We start from the raw sequence: 26,032 nt of genomic DNA on the forward strand, positions 1-26,032 counted from the left end.
ATTACTCAAGTCTCATATCCTGGCCTGGGGAAGGAAGGAAGGAAACGCAAGCGGGCTCCAGGGTTTGCGGCTCAAAGCGGAAAATAGCTGGAATATTACGTTATTATTGCATCTTGTGTCTATACAGAGAAAGAATAGAGCGTATTTGTGTGAACGCCGACCTTCTTGAATACCTTTGAGAGTGTAAGTAGGCATGGTATGTTTTTTAGGACTTTGTTTTGGTCAAGGCTCTTAAGGCTCCGTTGTTGCACTATAGACTCAGGTTCAATCCCAAACGGCTCCTTTTTTCCTACATAAGTGCACTATTCCAGGGTTCACATAATATTGCTCGTACACTCACAGTCCACTAGCTGTAAGTCCTAAAGGACGCTATTTGGAATTCGGCCACAGTAAAACATTGTAACCTGGCGGTTTTATAGCCAAAACAAGTGTCAAAATGTGTCGTACAGCTGCTGTGTGTGAAGTAAAGTAACACAAAATGAGGAAGGTTACACGCACATATCCTGTATTTTCTTTATTATTGTGTTTCTCGTGCGAGACATAACCCAGAGTTTATCCCCAACATGGCTACTCATCAGCTAAATGTTAAGGTATTTACTAACGTTACGTTTTGTGTTACAGTTTGAGTCGAAAAACAAAAATGAGCTCGAATGCTAATGTAGGAAGAATAGAAAAAAAACAAGAGCAAAAAACAGGTCACACGAGAGATCTCTGGCCAGCTGGAGATGTCAAATGCTGTAACACACAACACAACCTGGAAATGTTCAGCTTTGCTTACTTTATTTGTCTCACAGCATTGAGAAATTTGACATCATAGATCAGATATTACTAAAGATGGACTGCTTGATTTCCCATTCAGTGGCACAAGAGTGTCAGCTATGTAGAATGTCAGAAAAAATACATGTGTTTATCAATGCAGGGATGCAGCATAACAAATAGGAACCAAGCTGTCACTTAGGGAGATTTTACACTGGTCATGTTTTGTTGTGGTCCGAATCCAAGTGCGATTGTTTCCATACCCCCTTTTTTCAGCATCGATCTGTCAAACCCCAATACATTTTGCATTCATCTTACATCATTACAAACATGAACAACTTCAAATTTCAAACGATTATTTGAGTGTTGCACAATAATTCATTACTCTTCTGTGTCCCAAAACATTCCCCTCCTACTCTTTTTACACATGTGTTGTGACACCATCATCTGCTGAAACACATGCGCAGGTTACTTTACTTCCTGCAGAAGTGTGGGTCTGAGTACGTTCACATTCGCAGGAATCGTGGCATAGTTCCAGTGCAACAGAGCTTACACCACCTCCTCGGGTTCAGTACCTCTGTGCACTTGAATCGGATATTTCATGCTCTGTTTTTGACCAAATTGACAGTGCAAAAGAACCTCATTACTCTCACAGCTGAGGGTAGAGCATGTTTCTGGGAGAAAACCAAAGATCCTTAAAAAACCAGAGACCAAAAAAAAAACCAGATTATTTGATCCTGTGAGACAGCAGTGTTGCCTATCACAGTCTCAACTGTCTTAATAGATTATATCACATCAATGTAGATGGGAATTTTTCAAACCAGGTTAAAGTCTTTTTCGTTTTTGAAATGCCCTGTTGAACCTCAGTGTGTGACTGTAATGCACGAGTATCGCCGTGCAGTATATTTTCAGTACAGTTCTCTCCCTGATAGTCATGTGATGTGTAGCTGCTCATTGAGTTCATTTCATTGTTAAAGTTGGCCTGCTGTCAGTAGAGTGGAGTTTTCATGGACTTATTGTTTGTCTCTGACATTTACTCTAATTAAGAGTAAAGTGACTTAAAGATAAGGTTGAATCCAATCCCTGTTAGAGGAAAGTTTTGCATGATGGCCAAGTGAAAAGAGAGTGAAAGAGAGAGCGAAAGAGTGGAGTGCAACTACTAACCACAATAAAGTCAACAATAGGTTGTAACTGTTAGTAACTCTGATTTACCTTAAAAGGTAACAGAATAGGAAGTACACACACACACACACACACACTAATGCTTGCATTCAGAAGAAGACTGCTAAGAGTGTGTCTTCACATGATTTAGTGTTCTTAAACAGTTTAGTCTTCTGGTATTGCTGTGACAAATTCTGAAACTTCCTTAGTGCCAGACATGCTCATGTACCATCTTCGACCTCCCTCGACCGTATGAAACATCTTTATGGTTTCTATAATGAAACCTTCTTTTTTTTTTTTTTTTGGCAAAGAACTCCATGCTTTCGATTACAAATCAGTCCCTCCAGGATTTCACCATTTTGTGAGCTTTGGCTAAGATGCGTTGTGTGATATCATCACATATCTACGCACCTTCAGTCCTTTGCACACATGAGTACTGTTATCATAGAACATATTTACATATGTGTCTTCATTTTTAGAAGTTTATAACAAGAATCCTGTGCTTGCAATTTCACCACTTTGAAGAGAAACTGCATGATCCTGAAGGGCTGATGAACGATATCTATGATTTCACAAAGTAAAGTTGAGGGGAGAATAAAAGTAAGTGTGTGTGTGTGTGTGTGTGTGTGTGTGTGTGTGTGTGTGTGTGTGTGTGTGTGTGTGTGTGTGTGTGTGTGTTTAGGGCATATATAGGCCAGTGTATTGTTTGATGTTACATTGTTACACAGTTTGCAGGTAGGACAACATGGCATTAACAATTAAATTACAACAGTAATTACACTTATATTACTTGCTTATGTTTTGTGAAGAGAAAGGATGCGGTTATTTAGAGAGATAAATAAGACATTAAATTACTGGCAAATCAAGATCTACTATTGTGTGGTCACCATTGAATTCAATTCTATATTATTTTATTTTGGGGATGGGGGATTCTAACGCACACTGGACTGGCTGAAAGATCTCACAGGTGAGATGTTCCCTCCCCCACCCCCCTGCAAACACACACACACACACACACACACACAAATATGTACTAGTATTAGAACAAAACCTCCAGAACTCTCAGTTGTTGTGTTATGGTCCATATTTTAGTACTTGGTGACACGACATGTCATCTTTGTAGAAAACAAAGTAAACGAATGAATTCAGTTAGCACTAGCATGAAATAGCTATTTTAACTCACAACCTAAATTTCTCTATACATACCTGTTTTTGCTAAATTTATCATTTTTTTTTGTTCTTTGTAATGGGCATCACATACACTTTAGGGGTCTTGGGAAGTAAAGCTCAGATTCACCAAAGATGAACCTATTTTTTCATTGATGAAAATCGAAATCATTACAGTCGAGGTTTTGATAGATTCTGTTTCGACATAATGCGTAATTATGTAAGTTTAAGCTTAATTATGGTACCCAAGCATATATACTTTGTTTATATGCTATAATCTTATATATTTTTGTTATACTTTTATATGAGATCAAGGGGGTGTGGCTTCCTGTGAGGTAAGCATATGAATGTGAAGTGAGCGTATGAACGTATGTATGAACAAATGGTAAAAAAAAAAATTCCACCAATGGTTAGTGCCTGTTAAACCACACAATAAGTGAAGAAGCTTTCTAGTCTTGACTGTTGGTTAGCGTGGCTTTCTGCCGGAGAGAACGCAGGCTGGACTAATAAACAGAGTAAGCTCTGGTTGATCGGGGTGCCATGTGTTTCGGTTTCACACATTTTTAAAAATGTGCTATACGGTATCTCTCTTTTCAGAACAGAAAATCCTCACAGTCCACATAATCACAATCAGTATTTCCTTCCTGTTTATTAAACATTGTGCTGTATGAATGAATGTGTAGTGTGTGTGTGCACACCCTTATATCCTCCAGAGAACTGATCACAGGCGATTAGAATCAAGGGTCAACCAGTCTGAGACTCTTACACTGAGATTCATGTAACCGTGGGAATTCACTTTAATTCAATTGAAGGTTTAATATTGAAGCCAGAGGGATTAGTCATTCATCATGGGCTCCAAGTAAATCCCTGTTTAGAAAATTATAAATGTAAAACCATTCAAAGTATGCATGATTTTTTTAAAATTATTTTTATTAAGTGTATTGAATGTTTACATTTTTTTTATTCTGCTTTTCCGTAGTGCATTGATCCCTTTTTCCAAGACACTGCATTTTTTTTCTTTTCCAGGTCTGGAGTCGTGGGAACTATTTGAATGCACAGCACACAGTTAACACCGTGAGGGTATCACCATGAACAGAAACAAGCGTGAGAAAGAGTATTACAGTATAGATGTCGGAGATTCCACCTTCACAGTCCTGAAGCGCTACCAGAATTTAAGACCCATCGGCTCTGGAGCACAAGGCATCGTGTGGTAAGCCAATTCCATGTACACAATCAGTACAAAGGAGGGGGAAAAAAAATTAAACTTCTGTTGAGAGCAGATGCCAGAATCACACTGCTGCTTTATTTTTTTATTTTTTTATTTATTTACTTATTTGTGATAGCTCAGCATATGACCACATCTTGGAGAGAAATGTCGCTATTAAGAAGCTCAGTCGACCATTTCAGAACCAGACCCACGCCAAACGGGCTTACAGAGAGCTGGTGCTCATGAAGTGCGTCAACCACAAGAATGTAAGACCTGCCTTTTTAGCCTTCTGTGTTTGTGTGTTAACATGCATGTGTGCGTAACATGGAGACAGTATACAGATGCTTACAGATCCATAGCTGAATTATTAATTTGTTATACCTTGTTAATTCTGTATGCTTGAGGCAGAAATATCTATGTGCTCTTCTTTGATTTGTTATTGCTGGTGGATTAAATGAGACAGTGATCCATTAGGGATTAAGGCTTGGAATGTTTAATGTCTTCTTGAAGAAGGCTGCATTTTTGATAACATCACACTTTCTTTAACCTTTAATCTGCTTGTGCTTTGCAGATAATTGGCCTCCTAAATGTTTTCACACCGCAGAAAACACTCGAAGAGTTTCAAGACGTGTGAGTTTTGTGTTATTTCTGACTTTGGGAAAGTTTGTATCGTGAACCAGTTTGTTCCTGTTTTCACAAAGGAACACGCCTACATATAGAGTTTGCATTCACGCATTTGTCACCGCAGGAACTTGAAGTGAGCGAGATAATTGGCGCATTCATACATTTTGATGCTGCTATATGTTGGGGGAATAATTCAGCCTATTTTAATATTAAAGTGCAGTAGGTTTTGAACTTACAACCTGATGCCATTTGTGTTTCTATATAAGCCATAAGAGATATGTAATAGGTATAGTAATAATAATATAGTAGAGTATAGTAATTATTACTATACTCTACTATATTATTATTACTATACCTCTTATTTGGCAGATATTATTATATATTAATATTATTTGTTTTGTTCATAAGGGTGCACTCTAGTGCTCTACATACTACAAAAGTGCATATGTTCACAATATAACATGTAATATTTCAAGCTAAATCATACGAGGTGATTATTGATTACTATACTGTGGTGTATTTAAAAAAAAAAAAATTCTGAAGACCTTCTGTAGTGTTTGTCAAGGTAGGACATGTTTGTTCAGAATCCTGGATTACTTCTAGCTCTCCTTAGATTTGCTCAGTAGGTTCCTTATCCCGAGTCTTAGATACTGCTTACAACACTGTTTTTGTGTTCCCAACACTATTTCTCTGTTTACTTGAATATAGGTTTGGAGTCATTATCTCGATCTAATCTCCTGCCAAGTCTTGATCAAAACAGCCCCAAAGCAATATGTCATCTGATTGGGATATTTGCACTTGTTACATTTTCAAACCCCATTGGTCTTCTCTGACCATGCTTTGAATTGTTTAGAATTTTTTATTTTGCACTTGCATTTTTTTTAACCCATAGCCTTGATTGATTCCAGTACAGTATTTTCTGCACTATAAGGCACACCTAAGAGCCTGAAATTTTCTCAAAACTCTGCCGTGCGCCTAATAATCCGGTGCGCCTTATGTGTGCACCGAGTTCCAAAAATCTGTAAAAATGTTGTGTGACTTTGGTAAGCGCTCTGCTTGATTGACTGTCGGACCATTTCCCGCTGACACAGGGGTCATACACTACGCTGATACATACACTACGTATGCTGGCAGCGATAAACCAATCAGAGAACATTACGTAATACATACAGTACATACGCTTAACTTCGCCACGCCTACGGTGGGTATACTACCGGTATGTTGCAAAACAACATTTGTTTCTTCCTAACCATTATGCACTACACACTCCAGTCCTGTAGGTGGCGGTAAATGCACCTTAAGTTGGTTTGCCATCCGCCAATAAAAATCAGAAGAAGAAGACATTTGTTTGTCTAAGGACCCCTGAAAATTGCACTAGTGAAGAGACAGTTCAGACTACAGGCTATCAGTTACACGGTTGTAAATGGGAATAGAGCAGCTGTGAAATACAGAATACAGTTCAACTAAACTCACTGTTTTGATCTGTTACCTTTTTTGTAGACCGTAAGATTTAGCATGCCCCTTATAATACAGTGCGCCTTATGTATGGGTTAAGTACAGAAATAGACCCCGTAATTGAGACTGCGCCTTATAATCCAGTGCGCCTTATGTTGCGGAAAATACTGTAATTCTGGAACGAACACTAAGCTGTTTGTAATATTTCCCATGTAAAGCACACATTTGTATAAACAACAGTATGTAAACGGTAGGTGTGTGTGCATGTGTCTGCATCTGCAGTTACCTGGTCATGGAGCTGATGGATGCTAACCTGTGCCAGGTGATTCAGATGGAGCTGGACCATGAGCGACTCTCCTATCTGCTTTACCAGATGCTCTGTGGCATCAAACATCTACATGCAGCTGGCATTATACACAGGGTGAGTTCTCATGAGTATTTCAATGTAGTTACCTTCAGTAGGGATTCAAAAGCTTGAGTCAACTACTTAGACCTGATTAAACTACAGCTTAAAAAACTATATACATTTTTTAAGATTATTCGAGTATCTTTAATTCAATTCAATTCAGGTTTATTTGTATAGCGCTTTTTCCAATGGGCTTTGTCTCAAAGCAGCTTTACAAAACAGAAACATAGAACAGAAGGTAAACATAAGGAGAAATATAGAGAATTAATATAGTAAAAAATTCAAGATATATTTAGTTCACAGTGTGTATGTATGTATGCATGCATGTATGTGTGTATGTATGTATGTATGTATGTATGTATGTATGTATACGTATTTATCCCCAGTGAGCAAGTCTGAGGTGACTCAGGCAACAGTGGCAAGGAAAAACTCCCTTAAATTGGTAAGGAAAAAACCTTGAGAGGAACCAGACTCAAAGGGGAACCTCATCCTCATATGGGTGACATTAGCTTGTGTGATTACAACTGTACAGTCAAACTAATGTTGAATTGGTGTAAAGATTACATGGAGTTCAGATCTCCTCTTGGTGTCATAGAGTCCAACTGGAGCTGGGAGATCTGTAGATGTCTCAGGATTCTCATAGATTCAGCCTCATATCAGTGGAGGTCCAAAATCTTCATCACGCGGAAGACGATCGGAGCTGGTACAATGTCTGGATGCCTCGGGATGGGTAGAAAGAGAAAAGCAGTGTAGAGGGATTAACATATCGGCTGTTCATAAAAATGTGCAAATTTAATGTAATGGTGCATAATTTTGTGGGATGTAGTGTGTGTGTGTGCGTGTGTGTGTGTGTGTATGCCTGACTAAAGAGATGAGTTTTTAATCTGCTTTTGAACTGGGAAAGTGTGTCTGAGCCCCGAACACTATCAGGAAGACTATTCCAAAGTTTGGGAGCTAAATAGGAAAACGCTCTACCACCTTTAGTAGAAGAAGTAAAGAAAGTATCTTTACAAGTTTATTGTTTTTTAAGTTTTTTATTTTTTTTACTATAATTACTTTTAAAATGACTCTATGATAATGTGAAATTTAGCCAGCAGGACTGACTGACTGAATGAAATCAAGGTTTTTTTTCACCACTGATGTTCACATGAACAGAGATTTGTGGATGAAAATGGGGGACTTTTAATACAGGTGTAGAGACAGAGACTGCTAGTAAGGAGAGATCTCATTTCCTACTGTAAACGTTTAATAATTCTTTTAAAGGACCCATGCATAGGGTTTGGTTTTGTAGAAAAGTGTCTTGTGTCTTTCAGTGAAAGTGGAATGAAATCTTTCCAACAATTTTCTTTTATATTGTACTGAAAACAATACCAGTACACTACAGTCCTGGTAGTGAGCCTATGTGATTGGTATTGGACCAAGTCGAGTCCTCTTTAGACATTTAAAGTATCCAGTGTAACTAAAACACTTAATTATTCTACATTTCACATGATTTGTTTATGTTCCCCATGTCTTCCTGTAGGACCTGAAGCCAAGCAACATTGTGGTGAAGTCAGACTGCACGTTGAAGATCCTGGATTTTGGCTTGGCTCGCACAGCTGCAACTGGGCTCCTTATGACCCCCTACGTGGTGACACGTTATTACCGTGCACCAGAGGTCATACTAGGCATGGGCTACCAGGCCAATGGTGAGTGCCACCTTCAGTGGCTCAGTCAAGCCTCACAGCATGTCTAGTCAAATTCCTCTCCACCACCACGAGCACCATGTGCACTAACCTATGAATTTACTGAAAGGGTAGATAATGCATTATGGGAAAGTGGCACCCCTAGTGTGTGTGGCAGATACAGTCACATCATTTATGCATGCCCTCTGCTGATTGGATTCGACTGTCTCTAACACTTTGCCTGTCGCTAAAACTGTGTACGCAAAAAGGCTTTTGCTAATGAAGAAGGATGTAATAATCAGGCTTTACTTTTTAATAAGAAAAAATCCTTGTTTGTTCTGACAGCCAGCAACATTCAAGCATAAGCTGCTGTTGAGTTATGAAATTTTAAGTCAACAGTTTCCACGGTTTAAGCTCAGTGAGTTACAGAGTCAGTAGAATCTTCTTTGAATGTCTAATGCTTATTAGATCCGCCTGCCTCAGGAATGTAACATTTTCCATTTATAAATAGCTTTCAAGTGGGGTACGTAATAATGCAGTGGGATTTGATACGTCTGCTATGTTTTTTTAATCACCCAAACCAAAAAATATCGGAAATTGGATATAGGAGAGTCTGATTTGGCACCGCAACATTTGACATCGCAGTCTTACAAAATATGGACTATGCAAAATATACTTAAACAACATGAATGCTATTGCTTATACAATATGTTCTGTTCTTCCTCCTATGCTACATATGTTTAAGTGGATATATGGGCTGTGGGCTGCATAATGGCAGAAATGGTTCGCCACAAAATCCTTTTCCCAGGGAGGGATTGTATCCTTGAGATGGCTCAAGCACTGGGTTTTGTTTTCTTGTCATCCAGTGCAGTTCTTTTGTACTTGATGATTTTGATCATCTTATAATCACAACTTCACTATTAAAGAAAAGCTCATTCACTGAGTTGATAAATTTTGTTATAACACAAGTTTATTGAATACCAGTTTCTGATTGCTATCGGTTACTTTGTTAGAACGTCGCAACACTAATCCGCTATCACATCTGCAGTAACAGCGTACTCCAGTTTCGACAGGCCTTACTCTGTTCTGGAGCTCTCACTTGGATGTTTATTTGGGTGACTTGGGTGATTTGATTATGACATTTGCATGGTGTCTTGTCTTTATTTCTTTCTTACATCATGTCAACATCACTTTGTCTGCACCCTGTTTTTGTTTGCATTATGTGTGGCATTTTATTTCCTGTGTGCATTTTTTTGTGTGTGTTTGTTCTTAATTTGGTTGTCATTTCATTTTTTCAGTTGATGTCTGGTCTGTTGGCTGCATCATGGCCGAAATGGTCAGAGGCAGTGTGCTATTTCCAGGCACTGATCGTATCCTTACCTGAAAGTCATTGTTGTACCATTTGTGTGTTGGTATTTTGTGTCTTTTTGGTTTAGTCCCAGTCTATGTTCTTCTGTTACTTGTACAAATTGAAATGAATGATGGAAATTTTAATCTAGTGTATGAGCCTATGCAGATTTGGATGTAGCCTAATTCATTCCATTCCTTTATAAATATTCAAATAGGTTTCGGTTTTATTCAAATATAGCTGTTAACAGTTGACATTCTCACAGAGTGGCTTGACAGAACTCCAGATGCGCAATAAATCCTAATGAACAGCCCGAGGCACAAGAGTCAAGGCGAAAACTTAGGGAAGAACCTTTCAGAGAAGCCAGGCACCCTCTTCAGGAAGAGGATATCGCCTTGTGTGCTGCTCTTTCCACTAGACAGGCTCACATAAGTCTCTTTTCCACCAAAAAGAACCGGTTGCTGGTTCAGAGCTAGTGCTGTTGCACTGGCGAACCTTATAAGAACCGGTTTGCTTTTCCATCGGTTAGAGAGCCATCACAGAGTCGAGTCTGACGTCATTGTAAACGTGTCACGTTTCCCAGCAACTTTAGTGCAGCAGCGGCAAACACAACAACAATGCCGGATGTTGCTTTACTGTTAATGCTCATGGCTTTGTGAACCAACATTGGCATCCAAACGCGGCAAATCCAACGTGTACGTGCGGCTCCGTGTAATCTGTATAAACAGAGGTTGTAATCGAGAAAGTACATAACATTATTTTATCATTAACACAGAAAAAAGTTTGCCTTAGCATGTAGCTACCTACTATCATGTGTGCTGATAATTGATCATATTGTGGTAAAGTAAAAGTGTATTAAACATTAGTATACTTAAGGTATACAGTACTTATCAAACGCGCCCCCGCCCACAGCCCCTGACACAAGCGGTTCTTAAGTCTAGACCAGCAACATTTTGGTGCTACTTAAGAACCACTTTTCCTGGTTCAGAGTGGGTGCTTTGGCTGTCGAAAAAGAAAGAACCGGTTCTGAATTAGGCTCTGGCTCCGAACCAGCACTCAAACTGCTTCGGTGGAAAAGGGGCAATAGACAACAGTGCTGGACTGAAAAGATCAACGACCTTGAGGTAGTTAAAAACAGTAGATAGTTTGGGCTAGAAACACTTCAAGCATAGATTAATAGCCATAAAGCCTGCCAATTTCCCATTCCAGGTCTAATCCCAACCAAACAGAGATTTTGTGTCCACCATTCCTCCTTAACTAAGTGAATTCCAGATATTGACCAGTGGAATAAGGTGATCGAGCAGCTGGGCACACCGTCTCAGGAGTTCATGATGAAGCTGAACCAGTCTGTTAGGACCTATGTGGAGAACAGGCCCCGATATGCAGGGTACAGTTTTGAGAAGCTTTTCCCTGATGTTCTGTTCCCTGCTGACTCCGATCACAACAAGCTCAAAGGTGAGAGTTTACATAACCACTCCCAGCATACATCTTTTCACATGATCTGGATTAAGACCTGTCTTATTCCATCTCAGTGGTGTAAACTCAGTGGGATGGTATTTGCTACCGTTCCTTTCTGTTGTTTTTTCTTTCTTGATGTGTTGCATAACCAACCTCTTGGTTTATGCAGCTCAAGCGAAGGAACTAATTTGTAGACAGTGTCCACAGAACATTTTTTTTTTCTACCTGCAGCGAGCCAGGCTCGAGACCTTCTGTCCAAAATGCTGGTTATAGACGCATCCAAACGGATCTCTGTGGACGAAGCGCTACAGCATCCCTACATCAACGTGTGGTATGACCCGAGTGAAGTTGAAGCGGTAGGCATTTATGTTTTTTATTCTGGTTATCGTCTTTTAGGCCTGGAAGAGGCATTTTCACTCACATTGATTAAATACACGTGTGTAGAGTATAGCTAACCTAATTTCAATCATGCAATGCTTAGTTTGCAAGCACTGAGCAATACCAGGGACATTCTGTATTCATACAGTATTTATGCATCTTAGAACAACGCTAGTACCCAGGCAAAGCCAGTCTTGCTTTAGTGCCTTTGTCTGATTGCATATTCTCATTCATCAGTTCCTAAGGCAAAACATTGTATTACATTAATTCTGGTATTTTCATAAACATTTTGGCCAGTGATAACTACACCAGAGGAAAGGTTTTTTGAGATAATTCTGCCAATGACTGTGCAGAAGTACACAACCGTGCACACAAACAGATAACAGTTTTATTGAACATGAAAACTCATAGCAACGTGTGAAGAGAAAGTGGCTAATCTACAACACAAACTGCCTCCAACCGGATTGAGATGCAACATGCAAAGACAGGGTGAAATCATATTTGTTGAATGTTATCCTAATTGGACCTGTAATCGGTGAAGCCAAACCCACATTTAATCACTGACCCTGGAGCTGTAATGCAGCAGCAGTAATGTTTACCTTTAATATTAGTTTTTGACATGTTGGCTGATTAACATCACATGCATCAGAGTCTTATGCAATAATGCAACAGTTCTAATCATTTTTTTTAATGATTAAATTGTTTTTTCTTTGTCCAGCCTCCACCGTTGATCACAGACAAGCAGCTGGATGAGAGGGAACACACTGTGGAGGAGTGGAAAGGTGTTGATTCTTATTAGCAGCTTTAGTGTTAATGAGAAATGGTGCATGCGTTCCTTGTCTAAAACGAAATTTAACTCACACTTTTCTGTCAAGTAATAATTTATTTATTTATTTATTTTGTAAACTATGATGATGATGATAATGTTTGAGTAAGTGCTTGTTGTCCTGAAACAGTCTGTTTCTTTATCAGAGCTGATATATAAAGAGGTGCTGGACTGGGAGGAGCGCTCGAAAAACGGTGTAATCCGTGGACAACCGGCTTCAGTGGGTTAGTTTAACCCCTTATATTCTGTTTGTGTCAAAATGAGCCCTTTGTTTTCATGTATAATATAATGTAGCAAAGGGCTCAGCTCTAATGCTTATTCCTAATTGTTCATATCTTAGAGTGTGTTTAGATCCTGAGTGACATACGTTTTGACTAGTTATAACTAGTCTTTGTAAATATGAAACCAAGACCTCCTCACTCTTCTTATGTATATATACAGTACAGACGCAAGGTTTGGACACACCTTCTCATTCAAAGAGTATTCTTTATTTTCATGACTATGAAAATAGTAGATTCACACTGAAGGCATCAAAACAATGAATTAACACATGTGGAATTATATACGTACATAACAAAAAAGTGTGAAACAACTGAAAATGTCATTCTAGGTTCTTCAAAGTAGCCACCTTTTGCTTTGATTACTGCTTTGCACACTCTTGGCATTCTCTTGATGAGCTTCAAGAGGTCGTCACCTGAAATGGTCTTCCAACAGTCTTGAAGGAGTTCCCAGAGATGCTTAGCACTTGTTGGCCCTTTTACCTTCACTCTGCGGTCCAGCTCACCCCAAACCATCTCGATTGTGTTCAGGTCCGGTGACTGTGGAGACCAGGTCATCTGGCGCAGCACCCCATCACTCTCCTTCATGGTCAAATAGCCCTTACACAGCCTGGAGTTGTGTTTGGGGTCATTGTCCTGTTGAAAAGGTGGTGTGTCCAAACGTTTGGAAGGTGTGGAAAGTGTCCAAACTTTTGGTCTGTACTGTACAAATTTCAGCAATCACCATGGACAATGATGGTTGCAGATGACATGCAAGTGATCTGTAGTGAGAGTAGGGAGCAGGTAGAGGAACATCTGGAAAGGTGGAGGTCTGCTCTAGAAAGAAGAGGAATGAAAGTCAGATGTAGTAAGGCAGAATAGATGTGTTTGAACGAGAGGTAGGGAAGTAGAACAGTGAGGTTACAGGGGGCTGAGGTCAAGAATGTGCAGGAGTTTAGTATTTGGGGTCAACCATCCAGTGGTTGGAGTGGGTGGAGAAAAGTGTCAGGAGTGTTGTGTGAGTTAGGAAGAATCAAAGGAAAGGTGTACAAGACAGTAGTGAGAGCAGCTCTGCTGTATGGGAGACCGTAGCAGTGAGGAAAAGACATGAGGCACAGATGGAGGTAGCAGAGATGAAGATATTGAGGTTCTCTTTGGGAGTGATGAGCATGGACAGGATTTGGAACGAGCACATCAGAGGGACAGCTCAGGTTGGCTGTTTTGGAGGACAAGGACAGAGAGGCTAGATTGAGATGGTTTAGACATGTCCAGAGGAGGAAGATGGTTATATTGGAGACAGAGCTGCCAGGTAAGAGGTCAGTAAGAGTTCAGGTCCAGATATATGGATGTGATAAATGGCACATACTGTAAAGGTAGTGCGTGAGTAGAGGATAGAGTTAGGTGGAAACAGATGATTTGCTGTGGGGACCCCTAACGGGAAAAGCTGAAAGGCTGAAAAAACAAAGGCTGGGTTTGTTCCAATTAACCGATCATCTTGTTGGTTGGGGTTAGGCTTCTAGGATCTGGTCCAGCTTATCCCCTGTACTTTCTCTCTTAAGTAGTAATCAGGCCAGGCTAGATACTTTTAATTTTGAAACTCCAAAGTGTCAGCTTGTCCTCAGTAGTTAATGTTAAATGAAAGAACCTATGGTTGCTAAAATTGAACCTCTTTATGAATTCATAGAAAGCTAATGTGACTAAACAACACATGCCACACATGATACAAAACACTCTGAGGGTCTGCTGTTTTTTTTGTCCTTCACAGCACAGGTGCAGCAGTGACCAGCAGCTCCCAGCGCAACTCCACATCCTCCTCATCCTCCGTGTCAACCGTCCTCGCACTGTCATCTGAATCAGAAAGCAGCTTGGAGACTGTGTTCTCCTCTTACTATACCAGGCCAGTCGGCTGCTGCAGTTGACCATCCCCCCATCTTTCTCGTCTCTGTGACGTTTATCCATCCGTTTTTTCAGACTGACTAGTTTCTTTTCGGGCGGGGTAAAAGTCTGAGTAAAGGTGGGAGTTTTTAAAAGGCACCTTAAGAAGCTTTGACACCAAACCAGCATTACTTTGGTTGCTTTTGTGTGTGTGTTTGTTTGTTTTTTTTTTTGTTTTTTTTTTGGAGGGGGGGGGGGGACACGACTCGATTTAGTGTCAGACTGAAGATAGCGCTGCATCTCCTCAATGCCGTGGTGGTCATCTGTAATGGTTGTAAATTTAGAATTGAAGATGCTTTGACTTTCAAGATTGCTGTGAGCCAAGGTTCTGGAAGTTAAGCAGATTTGTTAATGACTCAGCTCTTCCGTTCTGCTCTTGTTTTACAGTTAAATACTGTCTTGAATGAATTTCCAAAATAATCGTTTGACAAGCAGGTATAACTTTAGATGCTTTCTCATATGACAATGCTGTTTGGGTCATAAAAAGCATTTAGTCAGTTATTTCACCATTTTACAAAAAATATTTATAATTGGCATTTTAGTGTACTTATTTTGCCCTCTCTCTCTCTCTTTCTCTCTCTCGCTCTCTCTTATGCTCTCTCTCACGCTCTCTCATGCTCTCCTTTTGTGATTTTGCTACCAGACTTTGCTACCATTTTATTTCACATATGTCTCTGTATGTGATCCATACTGTACAGGTTTTTGACGTTAAAACCATAAAGAAAGTAAATTAAAGATTATTATTATTATTATTATTATTATTATTATTATTATTATTGGTCTTTAGTGCTTTGTACAGCTCGGTGGTGGAATGTTTCAAGGCTCTTGTAAGGCAAACTTAAGGTTTAATCGTCTGCATTTGACACAAATTTGTGAGACCCTATTTAAAATGTCTCTTAGTGACCCAATGCATTTTGGGTATTCCGTGTCATTTGGACACTGTCTTTTGGGACATGATTTGTGGAATGTGTTCTATGAATAGCAGTATGCATAAAAAGGTATGATTTTGAAATGATTTAAGAATATAGCGGCATGTTCTGTAAGACTGGATTAAAAAGCGCTTTCGCTCAGCATTAGGCATCCATAACATGACATTATTCAATACATTACTATGAACAAATTGTAAACTTCTGCATTAATGATCCGTAAATAATTCTTATTATATTATCAAGCAAAGTAATGACACTTGTGTTTAATTGATTTTTTTTTTTTTTTTTAATGAATGCAATATAAAACACCACGGAGTAAATTTATGCATATAGTAATGTGGGCAACATGAACACCGCCTTGGTGGAGCTAGCTAAACTAAAATGTTTAGAATGTTCTAAACATTTAATAATGGATTAGTTAACATGCTGATATTTATGGTTTGTTAATGTTGAATAAAGCTCTAAATTTTAGTTACACAGTCTCTCCAGGATTTTGAAATGAAAAATTTCACAGAAATGAACGCAATATTCAGAAGAGCTAGGAATTTTTCAAAATTACTGCAGAATGTTTGCAGATTTGGTGCAAGACACACTGATTTTAGTTTAAAAGAAGTTCTAATTCAAAAGTGACAATTCAAGTAATTTTTGTAAAAAAAAAAAAAACATTTAAAAAAAGGCACAAAAATCTTTTGAATAATAAAGCCATAGTAAAATCAAGCAGCAACAATCACAAAAAAAACTTGGAAATCCTGGAGCCACTGGTTAAGAGAACCTTAATGAAAGGTGATCATTTATTATTTATTTTGTTTTATTTTTGTAAAAGTTTTTATGTTTTCATACATTTTCAGCACATCTAGGTAACCTTGACTAGCAGTTTTTAGTTTTCGCTAGCCTTCCTGTTGATGCGAAGCAACCAAACAAAGCAAGTCGACGCTAAAATGATGTAAACCTGTACGTGATAGTGCTTTTCTTTTCCAGTTCTGTTAATGTGAAAGTGCCTGTGAAAAAAATCGTATAGATTCATGTGTTTTGGAAAGTGCAAATCACAGATGGTATGATATACAGAGTCTTTATTTTTTTTATTTTTTTTTTAACTTCTGATAAATTGTTGGAGTAATAGTGTGTCGGGTGCACCATGATTAATGGAACAGACGTGGAGTTGGGTAGGATAGTTTTTTTGTTTTTATTAAAAGAAATTAAGCTGTATAAATTTGTGAATGGAAGTTCAAAGTTGGAGAAGAAGCTAATGTTGATGTAATGGTGGTGGTAGTGGTGGTGGTCCTTGATGCGGTGTTCTAGAACGTAAAACGTCACGTTATTGAGGGCTTTCTGTATGTTGATGACTGGCAGGAAGCTGAACAGGAGATCAAGGAGATCATGCAGACAAATTCGACAACTCTTTAATCAAGTTACAGCACAGGTTTCTACGTGTCTGCAATTAGCTTTTTTGTTCTTTTTTGTTGTACTTTTGTTCAAAGTGCTCTTATATTTCTTTGGCCTTTCTTTCCAAAGGCTGCATATAAAGAAATGTTGTTGTTTTTTTTCTCAGATGAAATTCTTGTCTTTTGATGAACTTGCTTTTCTTTTACTTCTTCGAATGTGATAGCGCAAATACAATTCTATCACATTTCATTGATATTAGAATTCTAATTAAAGTACACATTGATCAACTACCTCACTCCAAATTTACAACTTCTTGGATATTTAGCTTCCCATGAGGTGTCCAGGATGTGTTAATACAAATTCCATTATTTATTTATTTTGAAAGTTTGTCGATAGTAGAAAACATCTAGTTTTGTACAGTATGTATATTTCACGTAGAAGTAAAAGGACTGTAATGTAATTTTTTTTTCTTTTTCTTTTTTTTTTCTTTTTTTTTTTTTTAACAGTTCATGTGCAATACCCTCTGCTTCATGTGCTTAACTTGTAATTGTATGTAGCTACAATATGTTAGCTGTACGTTCCCAAAGGTAGAGAAATGTTAGGTACCGTCAATTCAGTTTCAGCTGAAATGAAATTCATTTTTAATTATGTTTCCTGTGACTCAACTTAATTTGTGTCACAATCACTGGCGATCTGAAACTAGATGAAGGTGTACGTACGATTTACATGGCTCATGGATCATTTTAGTAAAGTGAAAAGACAAAAAAGTATATGCCTTCTTGTCTACCCATGTAAGCTAGTCTGTAATCTTTGCTAGCAATACTGGCAATGCAAAATCCTTACTGTGTGCACCTTCCTGCATACAGACTATCAGAAGTGCACTACTAGAATAAATGCACTGGGATCTCACCAAGCCAATGTTAAAACATGTACTGCAAATAAATACTTCTGTTGGAATTATGCCTCTGTTTGTCTGATTCTGGAGCCACTGAAACCAAGAGAATTGTAAGTTTGTATCCCCTTAAATTTCTTCTGTACAGGCTATAGGATTGTGTGTGAGATCTACTTGCAAAAAACAAAACAAAAATCGCATCTCTTAATTATACTCTTCCTGTTTTCCATTTAATTGCACATATTTGTTTACAGATACATAGCACCACATTAACTGGTCAGTGATTAAAAAATAAGAACAACACTTAAATACATTGAGATGGATTATGGATGACACCCTATATGCTCGACTGTGCTTAAAAACTTGAGTTATGTCCAGAAATCTAACTTACTGAAGCCAGCAGGACATTCAATGTTTTGGTCAATTAAACCAACAGATGATAGAAGTATTCAAAGTACTGGTTGTAAATCAACAAAACACCCCTTGTAAATATGGCCATGTCATTCATCAGTTCTGGTTATAATACAGATTTATAAACATCGACTGCTCTGTTATCAAGTATAAGAAAATGTTTTGAAGTGTTACTATTATAATGCCTGATTTTAACACATCCAACATGATATATACACAGCACATCCTTGTAAAGCACTATTTTTGCACACTATAAATTAAATTCAAATTTAACCAATCGACACACATTCTTATAACATTATATTAACCTATAATCACTTTCATAAATATCTCATAAAATCAGAGATGAACCATTAATGATGTGTTTGGTAATGCATCTTTTCATCATGTTTCAGAATCTCACAAGTCATTTCATTTAAATACACCACGAAATGTTTCCCATATCCATTCCAAAACACCAAACTACTCTAGTCAAGCAAGCCAGATGATTTCCACACAAAACCTTCACAAAGGCACTGTCATTATGATTCTTACTTTTTTTTTCAGGGCAGACGTCACACATTATGTTCCAAACCAAATAATACCAGCAATTTATATAGGCTTTGGTTGTGAATGGTATATAATTGTAGCATTAGTTGACAAACTGTCTCTTTACCTGGACTAAGACCCAGGTAAAACATTTGTAAGTGTAAACAACTGGCTAAATTGCTTGACATTACTGGTAGGAACTTGCTACCCTAACATCCACAGTGATATGTTGTAGACATTGGTGAGTAAGGCCTTGTATTCATCCTTACATATTCTGTTATCCTTTAGGTCCTTGTCAAGACAATCAAGTGACATGAGGTTAGAGAAATAGTCCTGGAATTAACATGGAATTTTAGCCCACAGACTTCTAGAGAGACCTGAGGAAATCCTAAGACAGTACTGCCCGCAGTTACCACAGTCTGTTCTTGTGGATGTTTTCTGTCATGTCCTAAACAGACAAACTTAAATGTCACTTGTTCTAGTTCCAAGAGCCAGTTCCCCAAGTGTAGAAAAGAAGTCCTCCATTTCTTTTTCCAGGAGCCGATTGCGGTTTTCAGCATCCTCCCGAGCACGTTCAGAGTTCCTCAGTTTTATTTCTAGCATTCTTTGTTTCTTTCTTTCCTGTTCCATGTCATGCTCTATTCTTTCCATCTGGGAACGGAGCATTGCACTTGACTCTTCCAGCCTGTAAATGGAGAAAAAACATCAAGGAATCTTTGACACAATCGGTCCCTTTAAGATACAATAAAAATATTTTTTTTAACTCTTAAATAGTGATTAAGTTATGGATGAAGCTTTGAAAGGTTTTGACTTACTTGTTGATTCTGGTTTCGTAAACCAGCTTTTGACTATTTAATTCCTCTTTCAGTGCTGTTACCACACTGACCAGTGACGTGGCGCTTTCATCAGTGTCCTCGGCCATGACAGTGATGACCGGCACTATATTGTGTATATTGGCATCACTGCTGCAAGTTGACACCATATCAGCACTAGCTTGTTCTGTGTAGTTTACTTCATCCACAGTCATTTCTGGATCTACAGAATTTTCATCTGACACTGTCCTGGTGTCTGCCTCCACGGTGTCCCTCCCTGACACTAAGATCTCACAAGGTAAGTTGGACCACTGAGTGCTCTCTACATTGGGAACACTCCCAGTGCTTGAAGAATATGTGACATTATCATAGGTTGACAGTCTTTGAGACGACCCAGAATCCTTTGCACGTTCACCTGTAGAAGTACGACGGTGCCCTCTCAGTGACGAGAGTCCATTCATGAGCCAGTTTCCACTGGAGATGCTGGTCACATCTGATGATTGGCTAGTGGTTTTGGCAGGTTGTGGTCGTGGTGAGGAACCTTTGAATGTATATTTCCAAGAAGGTAAAGTTTTGGATTGCTTGCTTGGACTGATGGCTGTCTCAGCTTTTCCTAGGGGGGCTGATTTAGGAGATGGGCCTGTGGGGATACCATCCAGGGAAGAGGTACTGCTGCTACTAGGGTTGTCACTGGTGTTGGGGTTCTTCCCAGGAGGTGTCAGGTTTTGAAGATCTTCCTCAGAGATCCAGTCAACAAGGTTGGACTGCTGGTGTTGCTGGCACTGAGAGGTCACCTCCATGGAGACTTCAGGAGCTTCAAACTCCTGATCAGCATATAGCTGATCATTCTTGCTGATGAGGACAGTCATGAGATGCTGGACCAGGGAGGTTCCTGCCAAATGTAATGAGATAATAACTAAATGGATTTAATTCCACACTACAACTGTGGTCTGAAATATAACAAAGACTTTAGTGCAATGCCAAATTGAATCCTGGCACACAATTAGAGATTTATTTGATTTATTTACATTTTATTTACTTAAAAGACTTAATTTTCTTAATTTACTTATTTGATGACCGATCCATACCTTCCATGATAGCCACTGGGTCCTCCATTTTAGGACGAAGAATGTTTGGTCCAAACACAGTGGCTAAGTTCTGTACACTCATTTTGTTTTCACCAGAGTGTGACTGTACTTCATCAAGGAAACTAAATGTTCAAACACAAGAAATATTTTACTAGCCTGGGGGTAAATTAGTTCAGTATTTAAGAAGGGCCCTAAGGCTTGTATTATGGCCATACTTGCAAATATATTTTAGGAGATTGTAGTTAGCAGAGGGAAGAGTCTTCACTTGTTGCTCTAATTCTTGTAGTCCCTGTCAATATAGATGACACAAAGAGTAATTCCTCCATAGGATAACAGTGTAAAAATAATACAACAAATGTCCAGTGCTGTTCAGCTATTTGTTATGCAACAGTGTGCTAGCACATCAGTACTGATAATTACTTGCCTCCTCTTCATCTTTGGCCAGAAGCTGAGCACAAGTAAGAAAATCATCATACTTGCAGAAGGGGATGACTGGCTCAGGTAGCTCTCTGAGGTAGAGCTTCAGCAGGGAAGCCACAGTGTGGATGTCTGTGTTACTACAAATTGTTAAATTGTTACCTATGATAGTTTAGGAACATTAGTCACCATAGTTCAATTATTCATCCATGTTAGCATGATCTGTGTAACATTTTGAGTATGAAGAGGAAACCTAGGCCAGGATTCCTTTGAAGGACTCTATGAAAACACCCTAAATCATATACCTATGGGCAAATTCTAAATTCTAAAATTTAGCCATCCAATCGTTTATCCTAGACAGGGTCACTATCACTATTACTATCACATAGTTATTATCACGAATGTAAGAATGGCTGTTATTTTGTTTTTAATCTCTGAAGATAACACCAGCCATATACCTTTCATTTTAAGAAAATATAAAATGGAAAATTAAGTAAAATTGACTTCAATATATCCAACGTCATCTTCATGTCATTTACTGTTGATAGCAATAAACAATATGTAAAGATATTGATCCAAAAATGCTGTACCTGTCAAACTGAGGTTTCTCTCCACAGTCAAAAGCATCCTGAAGCTCTTTAACCAGGTTGGCCTGGCCTGGCATCCTGAAGAGACCTTCCTCATCAAGTCCTCGCTCCCTAATGAAATTCACACACTGCTCGACTAAAAGTGGGACAAGTCGTATTCCAAATTTCTTTTCGTACTGAACTGTGTCTTCCAAGCCCTGTCCAAAAATCCCTGCAAAAAATAACAGCCACTTCAATATTTATACACAAATGTAATATTTGCCTAATACATGAACGTAAGATCTTGTGTAAATATATTATGTTTCTTTAACACAACTATAATATAAGGCCTTGTCTAAATAACATTTTAAATATCCTGCCAAGAACCTGATCTTCTCCATCTGAAGTCCAGACCACACTTCTTGTGATACAGCTGGTGTGCAGCACAATCACAGTTGTCATATACTGGGCAAAAGTCATAGTAATTCCCAGAGGAACATGAACTACATAAGAACACCTGTTTTTCAGTGACAAAAAATGGCATATTTTTGATTTTCTTGAACATCTGCTCATTGGTGTCCAATTCCTGTGTGTCGCATGCTGCTCGTCTTATATCACAGAGTGAGACAGAAATAGTTCGTTGACGTCCGTAACACTGGCACGTTGATGTCTGCTCTATCAAAGCTCAATAGCAGATGGAAAGATTTAAAATGATAAATAACCAAAAATGGATTAGAGATTTAGTCCTTATTGTCCTTTAGTCCTTATTGTCCTTAGTTTATTTCTTTGAGGTATACCGGTGACTGGCTAACAAACACCATGGTGTCAGTGCTATTTCTGTAAGTGGGGAAGTCAGAAACATTTCTGCCACTTGATGGTAAGAGAATATCTCTCTAGTCCTACTTGGCATGAATGCTATATTTAGTCTACAAAAAAAATCTACATTTTCATTTATTATTATTGTTGTAGAGGGTCTACCAGTCCAGGGCCACTGAAGTTATGAGCATCGTTATAATGGAAGCAATTGCCCAGGCATAGGCTTCTTTTATGTTTTAACTGCAAGCAGCTTGAATTGTGATATGAACACAACAGTTGTAAAGCAATGATTGTATCAATGACTGTATTGTATATACAACATTTTGTCTTCATATTGATGTATATCTGTTTGGGCTTCATGTATTTGTATTTGTAATCTGGCTTAAACCATTAATGGGCATGGCTCAAATTGGAAGTTTTTGTTTGGTTATATTTACCTGCTTGTGACATTTACAAACAAATGTATTTGTAAAATTTTTATTTCAAATGTATTAAAAGATTAAGAGCATACCTCCTATTCGTATATTGGTATTTGAATCTATTTACAAATTGGTAACATCCCTGCTTCCTTCCAAAGAAGACAATAGTGTGTATTTCCTGCCAAATTTACAATTTAATTTAATCATGTTCTAATTGTTAAGCACAATTTAAACACATGAAGTTTTCAAAAACGTCAGGCAGTTTCATGACCACCGTCACTCATATTTTTTTGGAATTTCTTTCTTCCTTTTTTTGTCAGCCCCACACCCTAATTAGTTACCCCAATTAAGTTATTTGTTTCCCTCCTTAGTTTTTAAGCATTATAAGGTATATACTGTTCAACCATATTATCAAATCCATTGGAAGGGGGAAGGAACAACACTGATTATCTCATTGCCAAGGTAAATGTAGAGGGGTGCAAAATATTAGGCATCAACTGAACAGTTAGTTCTCAAAGTTGATGTGATGGAAGCAGGAAAAATGCTCACATAAGAATGTGAGCAACACTGAGAAGGGACAAATCGTGACAGCATTTTCAAACCAGCAGGTCTTGTGTTGTGTTTCTAGTATGCAATAGTTAATACCTACCAAAAACAGTCAAATAATTGACAACCTGTGAACTTTCGACAGGGCAAATGTAAATGCAAGAACCACAGGTTTGATGTTTTCATGAAGTGTGATGATTTGGCAATGCTCTGCTGGGAAACCTTTGGTAACTTTGAGACTTCGCCTACCTAAAGATTGCTGTAGACCAAATATAACACTTCATGATAATGGTATTCCCTAATGACAGTTTCCTCTTTCAGCAGGATAATGCTACACTGCAAAAAATATCAGGAATGGTTTGTGGAACATGACAGGCAGAAGTTTTCATACCACCTCTGTTTTCTTTTTTGCCAAATAAAAAACCTTTTTTTGTCTGACACTGTGAGAGAGATTATTGTAAAAAATATTTGAGTAGCTTTTTTAAAAAGGATTTTTAAAATTTTTATTTAGCTGAACCTTATGGTGCAGTTAATAAGGCAGGATTATTGTGAACAGGTCAACATGTTATCCTGGCTACTCTGTCTCCAGGTATTTACCTCCTCCTAATGGAGCCCATATGACTCGTCTGATCGCCTTCACCCAATCGTCCATGTCATTCTGGGAGTTGGCCATGAGCAAAAAGGTCTCATGACTTACCGGAGTCTTGTCTTTTTCACCTGCTGCACCTGGGAATCAGATTAAATTTAACAGAATATATTTATATGAATGGCAGAACTTATTCATATGTTTGTTTTTCATTTAGACTAGTTTTAATGTTTTAACTTATTTACTGTTTCTAATGTACTTACATTTTAACCTAACATCCACACTTTCTGATAATCACACTGATGTAAACAATTATAGATAATAGCCTGTGGTGGCACTAACTCTGTATACGTTTAGAAATAGAACGTTGCTATATCGCCAGCAGATGGCTCTCTTCACCAGAACAGGGTTGTAGCACCATACTGACAAATAAAAGACTAATCTATCTATCGATATATCTGTCTGTCTGTCCGTCCGTCCGTCTATCTATCTATCTATTAATTTGTCTGTCTGTCTGTCTGTCTGTCTGTCTGTCTATCTATCTATCTATCTATCTGTTAATTTGTCTGTCTGACTGCCTGTCTGTCTGTCTGTCTGTCTGTCTGTCTACAAATTACCAAGTATAAGACTGCCTTTTCTGCACATTTAATCAGAGATTTCTAGCTGTTTTAAACTGTGATGTAGCACAATGTACGCCACTGTTCTGGTGCTATTCGGATACCATCTGTCCTCTGTAAGCGGAATATTCAGAATGTGCCTGGCATGTTAAGAAATTTGCAATTTGACTGGATTGTAATTGCTCCTACTGACCTCACACACAAACTCTTAGGTACATGCAAAGAAAGAAAAGAAAATCTGAAAGCAAAGATGAATTTGCTTTAAATTGAATTTCATGAAAATGTTTCAAATGTATATAAAAATTTATACAAAATCCAGAATATATTTGATATGAAGTGGGAGCAAGCCCTGAATGGAATGAAAGTTTATTGCAGGCAACATGCATAGGCACACTAGGTGTCATTTAGAGCCACCAATTTACCTTCCGTAATTTTTTTTTATCAGATAAATTTAAAACCAGATAAAATTCTACATACCTGTGTACATGCATATATTTTTATATTATTACTATTGTTATTATTATTATTATTGTTGTTGTTGTTGTTGTTAATTTATTAATTTATTACTTTATTACTTTATTTGGATATTTTTTATGTGGCTTTTCTTGTAACATACTAAAGTAGACAACATCAAAAGTGTATAAACATACACAAAAACATACCACATATCAAAAATAATCTTTCTGAAAAGAATGCTTATTTGCAATTTGAAAATCTAAAATGATATCTATTCATTAATTTTAAAAACTCTATTTTAAAACTTTATAATTAATAAAATATCTATCTATTAATTAATTTTCATTAAATTTAAAACTTACAGTCCAGTGTAGTATTGTTTGCAAATAGAATGAGAAATATCTAATCATATATATATATATATATATATATATATATATATATATATATATATATATATATATATATATATATATATATATAATAACTGTACCTTGTAGTGGTTTGTTCCTTCTTGGCTTGCAGCAGTTTTGCCCCATGCTACATCAGGACCATGCCACTCATAACCTGAGCTTGAGTCCCTAGTAGCCCAACTCAGAATGGCTATAAGTCAACCTGGCTCAGTAAAAATCATTTGGAGCTGTTTGCACCAAATCAGTCATTCAAAAGTTGAAAAACAAGCCTTCATTCGCAATCCATTATTCACTTCAATGGACTAGCTAGTACTTATAAATCAAAGGCTGTTTACATTTCTCCAAAACGTTCAAAAACTCTTTTTAGCTTCATTTTCTGTATACTATTCTCAATGTATGCTGATGAAATCCACTCTGTTAATCCTTTTCAAAAACCCATTAGCTCAATGCCTGTCTTGGTCTGCTTCGTTCATGTGTGAGTATTGAATTGGTTAAGCAGATGCTACCGTGT

General features: G+C 37.9%; 2 protein-coding genes across 8 annotated transcripts in view; one reads left to right on the plus strand and one right to left on the minus strand.

The window, feature by feature from the left end:
* mapk8b (mitogen-activated protein kinase 8b) lies at positions 1-17,911 on the plus strand. Of its 6 annotated transcripts, none has more exons than XM_047817382.1 (12): positions 1-196; positions 4,111-4,294; positions 4,428-4,557; positions 4,863-4,921; positions 6,653-6,791; positions 8,299-8,464; positions 9,739-9,810; positions 11,061-11,243; positions 11,478-11,602; positions 12,343-12,406; positions 12,597-12,674; positions 14,473-17,911. In XM_047817382.1, the coding sequence occupies exons 2-12, from the start codon at positions 4,173-4,175 to the stop codon at positions 14,487-14,489; spliced, it is 1,155 nt and encodes a 384-aa protein (XP_047673338.1). In that variant the 5' UTR covers positions 1-196; positions 4,111-4,172; the 3' UTR covers positions 14,490-17,911. The 6 variants fall into 6 exon arrangements, with proteins under 6 accessions (XP_047673338.1, XP_027014870.1, XP_027014872.1 ...); XM_027159069.2 differs by lacking the exon at positions 9,739-9,810 and adding an exon at positions 9,186-9,257 and having other exon boundaries at positions 1-183; XM_027159071.2 differs by lacking the exon at positions 9,739-9,810 and adding an exon at positions 9,186-9,257 and having other exon boundaries at positions 1-183; positions 14,478-17,911.
* Positions 17,894-26,032, minus strand: part of si:dkey-191m6.4 (rho GTPase-activating protein 22) — a 27,761-nt gene continuing 19,622 nt past the window's right edge. Inside the window, exons 4-10 of one of the 2 annotated variants that reach the window (XM_027159026.2) lie at positions 24,047-24,175; positions 21,693-21,900; positions 21,110-21,242; positions 20,901-20,974; positions 20,686-20,807; positions 19,601-20,489; positions 17,894-19,470 (exon numbers count right to left, since the gene is read on the minus strand). In XM_027159026.2, the coding sequence (XP_027014827.1) occupies positions 19,248-19,470; positions 19,601-20,489; positions 20,686-20,807; positions 20,901-20,974; positions 21,110-21,242; positions 21,693-21,900; positions 24,047-24,175 (1,778 nt within the window). In that variant the 3' untranslated portion in view covers positions 17,894-19,247. Of the gene's footprint in view, positions 19,471-19,600; positions 20,490-20,685; positions 20,808-20,900; positions 20,975-21,109; positions 21,243-21,692; positions 21,901-22,055; positions 22,485-24,046; positions 24,176-26,032 lie in introns of those variants that run through there. The other variant, XM_047817381.1, reaches the window with a different exon arrangement.

The sequence above is a fragment of the Tachysurus fulvidraco genome, chromosome 8, assembly GCF_022655615.1.
Source record: "Tachysurus fulvidraco isolate hzauxx_2018 chromosome 8, HZAU_PFXX_2.0, whole genome shotgun sequence".
Lineage (NCBI taxonomy): Eukaryota > Metazoa > Chordata > Actinopteri > Siluriformes > Bagridae > Tachysurus > Tachysurus fulvidraco.